Source organism: Pundamilia nyererei, unplaced genomic scaffold, assembly GCF_000239375.1.
Source record: "Pundamilia nyererei isolate P.nyererei 1_Seehausen unplaced genomic scaffold, PunNye1.0 scaffold00221, whole genome shotgun sequence".
In the NCBI taxonomy this organism is placed as follows: domain Eukaryota; kingdom Metazoa; phylum Chordata; class Actinopteri; order Cichliformes; family Cichlidae; genus Pundamilia; species Pundamilia nyererei.
Window position 1 is genome coordinate 623316 of NW_005187622.1, and position 11135 is coordinate 634450.

The 11135-nt window shown below is 42.9% G+C and overlaps 2 protein-coding genes across 4 annotated transcripts in view; both read left to right on the forward strand.

The window, feature by feature from the left end:
* The window catches only part of cfap53 (cilia and flagella associated protein 53), a 5390-nt gene extending 4435 nt beyond the window's left edge, over positions 1-955 (forward strand). Inside the window, exons 6-8 of the mRNA XM_005748410.2 lie at positions 89-305; positions 411-513; positions 591-955. Coding sequence (XP_005748467.1) covers positions 89-305; positions 411-513; positions 591-840 — 570 coding nt within the window. The 3' untranslated portion in view covers positions 841-955. The remainder of the gene's footprint in view (positions 1-88; positions 306-410; positions 514-590) is intronic.
* A 2353-nt stretch (positions 956-3308) lies between these two features.
* myo5b (myosin VB) overlaps positions 3309-11135 on the forward strand; it is a 66953-nt gene continuing 59126 nt past the window's right edge. For 2 of the 3 annotated variants that reach the window (XM_005748411.1, XM_005748414.1), the window contains exon 1: positions 3309-3423. In XM_005748411.1, coding sequence (XP_005748468.1) covers positions 3394-3423 — 30 coding nt within the window. In that variant the 5' untranslated portion in view covers positions 3309-3393. Of the gene's footprint in view, positions 3424-6682; positions 7102-11135 lie in introns of those variants that run through there. The other variant, XM_005748412.1, reaches the window with a different exon arrangement.

Sequence of the window (11135 nt, forward strand, 5' to 3'; positions counted from 1 at the left end):
GTGTGTGTGTGTGTGTGTGTGTGTGTGTGTGTGTGTGTGTGTGTGTGTGTGTGTGTGTGTGTGTGTGTGTGTGTGTGTGCGCATTCAGGCGGAGCTGCGTGAGGAGCAGCGCAGGTACCGAGAGTATCTGTTCGAGGAGCTGCAGAGACAGAGGAAAGAGGAGGAGGAGATGGAGCAGCTGATAGAGGAGCAGCTGAAGGAGGTCTGGGCTAAACGAGAGGAGAAGAGCCGGCTGGAGAGGGAGGCCAGGAAGAGGCTGATAGAGGAGGTGATGGAGGCGCAGCACCTGCAGATCCAGAACAAATGTGAGGCAGTTTTTATACTTCGGTTTGAATTCTTTAATCGTTTCACTGTTTAAATGCTCACTTAATGTGTGTGTGTGTCTGCGTCTGTGTGTCTGTGCACTCCAGTGTATGCTAATCTGCAGAAACAAGCCCAGGTGAAAAAGGAGTGTGAGGAGCTGGAGCGAGTTATCGAGGAGGAGAATCAGAAGGAGGAGGAGGAGAAGAGACGGTAGGTCAGCAAACGGCCGAGTGCTGTTCGTGTGTCTGATATCCGTGTGTCTGACTTACTGTCTGTCCGTCCCGCAGGCAGAAGCAGGCAGCTGGGGCATACCAAGCCGACCTCCGTGCTCAGATGCAGCAGCAGCAGCAGCTCCACTCAGAGCTGAAGGCTCAGGAGCAGCGGGAGCACCAGCAGGGCCTGTTGCTGGAGCAGCTCCTCAGCACCAAGAAAGAGCACATACTGTCCAGATTTATGTCCCACAGTGCTGGCACTCACCCTTTTAGGAGAGTGGAGGTCTCCAGGTCTGCACCCCAGACCCGGCTTACAGACTACTGAACCTCCACAGTTTAATTGGGGGACGGGGTGTGTATCAGGTTTCCTCAACGTGTATTTTGTTTGGATGTTTCTCTTTTATTTAACACACAAAATTCATTAAAAAGAGTGATTTCAAGAGAAGTTTTAGTCTGGTTATGTTTCTGTGAAGCTGTTCAGACTATTTAAATTTAAAGAAATTGAATCACTGCTGAAAAAAGTTTGGAATACAGAAAAATAACACTTAATACCTAAGCTCATGTTGGTATTAATAACAGCGGTTCTCTGAAGCAGTTTTATTTATATCATGATAATAAACACCTGAAGTAGGTGACAGAGTTGTGCTGCTTTGGTTTGCCCTTTAAATGCTTCACTGTGAAGTGACTGATGGGGTGGGTGATGTCAGAGGAGCCTGTTTGTGATTCACACTCTCTGTTGGGTAATATTTACTGAAGGAGAGGGAAGAGAGCCACATTACAAAACATCTCAGTCTTTTATTGTGAAAGAATCGTCATGTGGTAAAAAGAAAATAAGCAACAGCAGCAGTTTGATGCAACTGGGTGACTCACTGTAAACCATCTCTAATAATTATAAATGACTCTTCTTTATGAACATCACTGCAAGCTGCTGACAGAAGACTCTCTGGATGAAGCTCCAGCTCAGCAAGCATCACGTCTTTAATGTATTTAATGAACAGGTAACACTTAACATGAAGGTGCACACAATCACCTTTCTTTTTCTGTTTATTAGCAGCATATTGGTTCTTCGTTATAAAGCGCTTATTTTATTCGAACCTCATCCTACATGACTCTATTCAGGTAGGATGGGAGGTTTAAGCAGAATAAATGGATAAAACTATTTGACTGTTTTTTGAAGATCGCTCCAAATGGCTTTTGCATTACCTTTGGTAGACATGTGACCTCCTCTTCTGGCGGAGTTTGTACCCGGCCTCTTTTTCATATATTTGTCATTAATAATCTGCTGTGTTGTTTGGATTACACACTATGAAAATGTCTCGATCCTAAGATCCTAAGCCTGACTCCATTAAGTTAGTCCAAGAATCGTTCACACTAGTTTTCCTTTAACGTTCCCTTTATGTGGGGCCCAAAACCACCTCTTTGCCCGGGGCCATGCTTAGCGTTTAATCCGGCCCTACTGTAATGCTGTCACTTTGCATATGCTTACATCATTGTTACAAATCACTAATTGGAGAAGTTAATGAGTATTTAATGTAGACTAGAGTCTGTTACTAACAACATACTGTTGCTGCTTGTGTTAATAAAGTTTTTCAATCATCATCTTAAGGAAATGTCACACTAACACACTCTGACACATGCTGAGGTTTTCATGGGTAAACTTGTGCAAGCACAAATAAACTCTGCATCATTTAATCATTACATCATAGCTGGAGGTGGGATGGACAGAATAACATGAACACCTCAGCATGACCACAGTGGTTTTTTTGGGGGTTTTTTTAAGAATGCTGAGAAATAGCAAAACAATCACCTGAAGTTCAAAATGACTTTAAAAGAAACGGTCTCTGCATGCCTGAACTCACCTGAATAACACATTTAACTCAATATTTTCATTTATTTCAGTTCATCTTTGTTTCACCTGATCATGTTTGTAAACCAAACATAAACTGTATATCAAAGATGGACACAGCATATAGGTCAGTAAAGTGAAGCATTGCATTCCTCCTACTATGCAGGAAAAAGGAGTAAAAAAGGAGTCTGACTGAATAGAACTCTGTGACAAAATGAGTCTACTGCTCACCTGATCTCTGACCTCAGTGAATTTTTCTTCAAACTCCACCCTTTCCTCTAAATATGGTTGCTTCTGGTCCCACAGAAAGTAACATGGCAGCTGCCAAATTGCTAAGAAGTAAGCTTGAAACACTTGTTGCTGTTCCTCAGCACACCTCTGAAAACTGGTGAAAGAAATCAGCTCATCCAAAGCTCTGAATCATGCACAGCTACGCTTGTAGAGTCAAAGAGTAAAAAATGCTTACATGTTTATACTGTCCATTTTCTTGTGTAACTAACTGTGTCTCTATTGCACAGACTGACCACAGGACTGAACAGTGATTTGTGCAGCACCAGTAAAGATTATTTTGAACTGTTAATAGTGCACAGCTCCTCTGTTCCCAGAATGAAACAAAGCTGGAAAACAGTGACATGAATGCTAGTGCCACATTATATTTCACTGATGTCAGAGGAGCACAGGTTCAGGAACATTAATGAAAGTCACAGGACTGTCAGCCTGTGGTGAGATTTCTTCTGTGCAGCCTGTTGAAGTTCTCTGTTGTTCTTTTTCACGCTTGTGTTTCACAGCCTTCACGGCTGTGGCAGTGTGAAAAAGCCTGTTGTGGGTGGACCGGCGTCTTGTCAGACTCATGTGCAGGTAAACACCTCATACCAGCAGAAGGAGTGGTTTGGGAGTGGATTCATTAGCTGAGTAAGAATAATAGCTGTGCTCAGACAGGTCTGAGACGAGCTGCTGCTTCCCACAATCACTGTCACAGGATCTAATGCAGCTTATTTCAGCACATGAGGATCTATTTATCAGCCGGAGAGGATGAGTGGAGATTATTACCCCTACTCCAAGGTAAAGGACCTGTTATTGCCTCTGTACTCACTGTAAGAGCTCATATCTGTGGTTAATGTTCACACAAAATATTCTCTATAACGTTCACTATCAGCCTGTCGGCATTACACAACATCTCTGATAACAGACACACTTTACTGATGTGTTATCAGAAGGAAAGGTCTGACTTACATAAGAACATTTTATGTAAAACCAGCTTTATACTCTCAAATTTTATGTCTGTGAGGAGATATTACAGGAAATATAAATGTTATGGGTGGTGGTGCATGAAGGTCAAATATCCTTCTCTGGCTTGATAGACTTTTTAGTTTGACCTTGTTTGTGAGAGATTTATCAACACGTCTGAAGAGAAAAGGATAAATAAGTTAGTTGAAGGATTCTTAGAGGCCTGAATGACACACAAAGAAAGCAGCCAAAAATCCTACATTTCCCATACTGCAGCTGGATAGTCTTACTGCACTGAAGCAAAACATTCACATTGACAAAGACCCAAAATGTTGAAGCAGTTTAGAGCGTAGTGCTCTTTCAGTGATGAAGTATTACTATAATCTAAGCAAAAGTACTATATTTTTAATAATGTGACTGGAGCTCATTTACTTTCTATGCTACTGTGTAGCTTCATCTGTAATAACAGGACATAATTTCTCTCCAGATTCAGATTTTTAGATTTATGTCTACAAAGTCTCACGCACAGACTGGTTTTAGGCACCCTTTGGTTTTGAATCCTGCTGTGTTAGTTTTTTGTTTCTGGAGTGACCACATTTAGATGAGGTGGTGGAGTGCAAACAGACCAGCTAATGCTAGTTAGCATGTTAGCACTAAGTTACATTCCTTGAATTTTGCCGATCTGTGACAATAATTAACCTCACAGCAGCCATGATATTGGTCAGATAATTGCCTCCAACAGCACAAACACAGAGGTCCTGTTATCTAGCAGACAGCTAGCTGCTACAGCCACCCCCACCACCATATTAAAGCAAAATGTAATAATTAGATCAAACCCAACAGTCTTCACAAAGTCAGCAAGGATGAAATAGGTTGTAGTAACAAAACAGTTTCCTGTATCAGCCTGTAAACATGTTATTTCTGCAGTAAAGCCAACCATTTTAACATGGGAGACTATGGGGACTGACTCAATGCTGGAGTCTCAAGTGGCCATTAGGGGAACTGCAGCTGTGCAGGCTGATGCTTCTTCTTGCCACAGTCTAGGAAATTCCTCCTGACAGTTATTTAAAAGACTGAATTAACAGTAATAACAGAAATTCCACATCAGTGATCACCAAGACATAAAAACTACAGTCTTTAGTCTACAAGCTTCAGAGGTTTGAAGGCTTTATCCCAAAATAAGGTTTAATGGTGTTTTGTTTGTGTTTGTTTTTTTGCAGGCTAACTGACATACACAGGTTACAGGTTACAGGATTACAGCTGGTGTGACATGTTTGCTGGTTTCAGCCTACAGTGTAACTCCTACTGTAAAATAAATGGATTTATACGGAGCGCCGCAGGGGACATGGGAGAAAAAAAATTAAGACAGACTTTTGCGAGATCTCGCAAAAGTTTTAGCCGCATTCTTCGGACGCCGGCTCGAAGCCGACCGGGAGGTCGAGGCACGAGTCGAGGCACGATTCCTCCCGGCTGTAGTAGGTCTCGACCTCCCGTTAGCTCGAAGCTAACGGGAAGAATGCGGCTAAAACTTTTGCGAGATCCCGAGATAGTTTTGCGAGATCTCGCAAAAGTCCGTCTTAATTTTTTTTTCTCCCATGTCCCCTGCGGGGCTCCGTAGATTTATAAAGTACATGATTTGCATTTAAAAATAGAAAGAAACATAAAAATTCTTAAGTACACACCAGGTGTTAACACAGGATTTATTTACATCCCACCTCATTATTGCACTTTTGATTGGTCTGGCCTCTTTCTGGTTCCACTGCATTCAGTTTTTGTGGTCAATTTAAACACAAAGAGTTGAAGTGGAACAAAGCCTCTTAAGCCCCAACGCCCCCTGATACGGGGGCAAAAGGCTGGAGATCAGTTAGGCTTGGGGCTTAAGAGGTTAAGGTGTGGAAAGAATGAGACGACACGTTTGGATGAATGCTGTCAGGTGAGGAGGCGTGGACGAGCGTTAAATGATTAATTCTCACAGTGTGCAGCCTGTTTGCTTTCATGTCTGTTCGTCTTCTCTTTGTGGCTGATTGTTTGACATTCTGGTTGTCATTCTGAAGCCTTCATGAAAAGATAATCAAAAAACAAAACAAAAGAAAGATTAAAAATACAAACATCAAAGTTCCTCTGAGGGTAGTTCTCTTATCGACCAAATGATGGTGCTATTGTGACAGCACCACAATTCCAATATTTTGCAATGCTTACTTAGACCACCAATTTCGTTTTGTTTGTTTTTTAATTATATTTTTTACTTTTTTTTTATTATATTCAACTAATCGCTGTTTATATTGTTTTATTTACTATTGAATTAGCATCCCTTAGTGGTAAAACTGGTACAAGGTCAGTAGTTTGCATTTGGAATCTTGACCTTTATAAACAGATTTGGTTGCAACTAGATGAAATATTAAAGAATTACAGATGTTTGACCATTAAAGTGGCCACACCCACAAAGGTGTGTCAGCTAATCACAGAAAAGAAGTTTTAGGTTTTTAGAGGTCATTTGATTATAATATATACAAAGTTTGGTGAATAGTGGAAGAATATTGGAGAGAAGGCAGAAAAAAGTATGTTTTTGTTTTATGTATTTATGTTACAAATAAACTTCTCATAACTTGGAGGTTTCCTTCCTGCTCCATAGATGGCTCTGAATTACCGTGAGAAAGACTGCAAGTCATATATGTTGTTTTATTACAGTTCATACAGATGATTGATGCTGGATTTGCAATAAGTGAAATAAAAGTGGGATTTTAGTTTAGAGAAGCAGGTGGGAGTGATTATTTTAGCGGTTTTGCTCCATTCACCTAGACCCATACAAATAATTCCACAAACAGAATCAGTCTTGTAGATCTGTACCAGATCTGACTGTGTGAGGCAGTGAATTTTGGAGATGCTGTCATAGTGTTGATACTTTTACAGGGATGGTATTCATAGAAATTCAAATAAAATGTTAACTTGGGAATTTTTTTTTTTTAAATGGACCCTCCAGGTTTCTCTCAGGACCCTCTGTGGGGCTCCACGCCTCATGTTGAAGCACCCTGCGTAGTGTGTGTATGTATGTGTGTGTGTGGTTGAAACCTGGCTTGGAGCCAGGGATCAGCCAATCAGCGGGCAGTGTGGGGAAAACACGGCTGTCAGGAAGAACAGGCCTCCTCCCTCCCTCCACCTGCGGGTCGCTTCAGGCTTTTCGTTTCCGTTTTTCTGGATTTCGGGATCCTTCTTCCGGTTAAAACCCTTTTCATCGGCTCTGAGTTTACCCTGAAGTATCCGAGGGTTCGTTTTTACCGGAGGAAACAGCAGCGGGAGCGCGCTCCTTCGGACCGACGCTACACCGAACAAAGTGACCGAAACTCGGCCAGACACCTGCTGCGGGGCATGCGCACTGGAAAGTCTCTGCTGGTTTAGGACCGAACCGGAGCGCAGAGGGACTCTAATGGATCATTAATGGACACAAGAGGAGCTTATTAGTGTAGTTTGATCCACCGGGGAGGCACGATGTCCGTGAACGAGCTGTACACGAAGGTGAGTTTACTTTTCACCTGGAACAGACAAACGCGCACCTGCTGGAGCAGCTCCAGCCCGAACCCCGTCACTTACGTCGCCTTTAGACGCTCAGGACTCACCTGCACTAAACTCTGAGGATGATTTATGTTACACCCGACACACAAACCAGACAGCACGGTGTTTATTCAGATTTTAAAGAGATGAGTCACCTGTTGGGACTTAGTGTTGGAACATTAGTTCATGGCGCTGCGGGTGGAGAGTGAAGTAACGTTGGAGCTATATGTGGTTATTTGGCCTGAATGTAAGAGAAGAACAGGTAAAGCCTGGATAACGCAAACTAAAGAGAGTTTTCCTCAGAAATTCCACAGAGTGCACACTTTAGTGTAAAATGGCTAATTTTTGAAAGGAGTCTTGCGTGCGGCTGAGCGGACAGGTGCAGGAGGCGCAGATTTGAGTTAAAAAGGACCCGTGTTGGATTTCAGAGTGGTTCACAGGACTCAGGCTGTCTGTGAGGCCGTGCTGGACGGTTTCTGTGATCAGGGCATTATCACTGGTTGAATAAACCTTCAGAGCGAGACCGGAAGCTGGTTTTCTGCTGGTTGTTTGAACCTGTTATCAGCCTGGAAAAGCAGCATTATTACACTCACTGATGATTCATCACTCAGATCACTGACAGCCCATCATCTGCTCACCTGCACGTCAGTGATTAATGATTAAAGCTCGTTTTCTATAATGAGCAACAAAAGAAAATCAGAGATGAAGTCATTGTCTTATCTAATGGTAAATGGCCTGTATTTATATAGCGCTTTACTAGTCCCTAAGGACCCCAAGGCGCTTTACATATCCAGTCATCCACACACACATTCACACACTGGTGATGGCAAGCTACATTGTAGCCACAGCCACCCTGGGGCGCACTGACAGAGGCGAAGCTGCCGAACACTGGCGCCAAAACAAAAACAAAACAAAACAAAATTAAAAAAAAAAAAAAGGATAAAAGCAGAGAGACTCTAATGCATTGTGGGGATTGTAGGATTCAGCAGTGTTGTGGGTTCAGTCAGGCCAGGCTCCGTTCATCCTCTGATGGTTGGATTTCTTTGATTCGAGGATTGGACTTAGTTGTGTTCTACTCTTTAATCTGAGCTTTGCTTCCAGTCTAATCTGTGACTCTTTATTAACTCAGCAGGAACCTGTTTGAATGTTCATGAACTTGTTAACCTCACCTCAGCTTGAGTGAAACCTCTGCTCAATCAGGCTGTCTGAAATCTGAGACGCAAAGACTAAATGAGCTTCCTCCTGCAGCCGAACTCACTGTAGTCCCACCTGTAGTCCTTCAGTCTGTACCGTCTCCTGGACCACTGTAATCAGGCAGAAAAGTGTCTTGTTACGTCAGCGTTCACAGCAGGGGGAAAGTTATGAGTTTACTTTTGTTCTTTTTTTTTTCTGAGATCTTTCTGTGAGAGATGAGAGTTAAAGCTTTTAAAATGTGAGGACGTTTTGTTTTGTGATCTTGGTCTCGGCTTTATTCTCTGTGCTGGAGTTCAGTGAGTCTTCTTCCTCATGCTGTTACGAGAAGAAAGTAACTCAGAAGCCAACTTTAATCTGATGATACTTCCTTTTATTACATGCTGTTGATAATGATGGCCTTGACTCTGACACCAGACGTACTTTTAACTGTCGTTATTTTGTAGAGCTCTTCTGCACCAAACTCACTTTGACTTTTGGACCTTTCAGTTTGAACTGAAGCAAAATTTCATGTGAACTGTGAGGAAGTGACAGCAGGATCTGTGAGAAGTTAGCAGCTTAGGTTAGGTAAGACTGTAGGCTAAAGTTAGCCTACATCTTCAAATTGTGTTGCTGGGACGTTTCCACAGTTCATTTTTATATAGCTGTAGCTTCTAACTAAAAAGCACATTTGGAAGTTTCCATGTTTTATGTTGTTTTGAGTCACTGAAACACTTTTCTTTCATCATTTTTAATTTATGTGACGTCACAAACTCTGACTGCGACAGTTGTTGTAACAGATGTTGGTGTCAGGATGAAAACCTCATTTTAAAGGCGTCATAATTGGGAGAAAAAAGGGGGAAATGAGCTGCAGCAGCACCTGTAGGCTGGACGCTGGAGCAGCTAGATTTTAAAAAGCTAACTGTAAATAATGACGGCAGGCTGTAGGTATGTTCAGAGGACAGGAGAGAGGTGCACACCTGTCATCACACCTGTTCACATGTTTAACCTGTGGGCACAGAGTCTGTGTTCCTGCAGCAGTAACAGTGAGATCTGTGAAGCTTGTCCATGTGTACGTGCTGCTGAGTACAGCTGCTGCTCCTCTACACTGAAAGGAGGCAGTTGAAGCGGCTAAATCATCTGACCAGCACGCCTCCTGTTCACCTCCACGGTGTTATTTTTCATGTATCGGGGAGGACACCCCAGGACAGACCAGGACACTGCAGAGATTATGTCTTCCTGCTGGCTTAGAAAGGGTGGAGGAGGAGGGTGGGCTTCTCTGCTTAGATCGCTGCCCCTGAGATTAGGAGCACCGGCTTTCTTTCAGTCTTACAAATACCAATCACATCGTAAAAAATAACAGAAACTATCAAAATATAAACCAAAAAAATCACGACATCTCTGGAATGGAACCAAAACTGAAAAGTAAAAACTAAATAACAACACACGTGCAGGCGTAACCCTGAAGTCCATTCAGCTTTCAGTCGGTCATGTTTAATATTGTTTTACAAACAGTGAAGTTCAGTCATGTGAACATTTCTGACAGCAGCACTTTTCTACATCCTTCACATTCAGCTGTAACCTCTCTTTTTAACCCCTGTCTGAGAAACTGCCACTGTTTAGATGTGATCACCCAAAGCCAGCGAGGACAGGCACCATGCAACCCCACCCCCCTGCTTACCTGCAGAGGAGGAGCGGTTGGATTGAATGATGGAGACTCACTCAGGAGAAGTCGTCGTCTTCTTCTGTGCATGCCGGGATTAGCCGAGATTAATTACAGCTCGTTAGTCGCAGCTCTGCTCCGAGGACAGCGTGAGCGTATGTTTCAGATTAGAATCAGACGCAGATTTCTGACTGAACCTCCGTGTGTGTGTGTGTGTGTGTGTGTGTGTGTGTCTCTATCTGTGAGTCAGCTCTGATCTGTAATCCTCCTCCTGGGCTCGGTGGTCCGCTTCACTAAGTGGGGCCACTTTGAACCTCATCAGACTGAGTAATCTGGTATTTGGGGGGAGGGTTTCCACCTGCAGCTCCACCTGTGCTCAGCTGAGTCATGATTGCTGGGCTCTCCAAGAGGGTTTGTGTTATCAGGGTGATCTCAGAGTGATGCTGGTCTAGTGGGAATCTGCTGGACTCAGATCCAGGACTCTGCTGAGGCTGCTGAGTCAGAGCAGATCAGGCCTGCAGTGGGACGAGTTTCTTTACTCATTAATCTGATTGACAATCTGATTAATCTTAACAATTGTTGATCACCAAGTGGTCAGAGTGTCTTCCAGAATCCAGAGAGCTGCGGTTTAAACTCGGACGGTTCTCTCCTTTTTCTCGCACTTTGATGATCAGGGCAGCAGTGAGTTCGCTCCATGTCGGACTTTTATTATTCTGTTTTTGTATGCTTGTTGTTCTCTCTAGCAGCTCAGTCATTTCCCACTAAGCTGTATTGATCAGCTGATTACGTGATTATGGCTCCATAATGACCTAAAACAAGAAGTCTGAAAGTCTTTATGAATTTACATTACTGGTATTTTGGATCCTTCCATCTCTGAGGAAGCTGCATCTTCGCACTACATACATCCAGATTGTAAAATCAAAAATACCGAGTTCCTGCATCAGGTACCGAAGGGTCAGGGGTCACAGGGATAAAGATTCTGGAAAGATGACAGACTCAGTTTCACGCATTTATTTTGCCATGTCAGTAATTAAGTGTGCCTATGCCAAAAGGCACACTTATTACTATTGCTCGGATTTATTATTATTAAGTGTGCCTATGCCAAAAGGCACACTTATTACTATTGCTCGGATTTATTATTATTATTAAGTGTGCCTATGCCAAA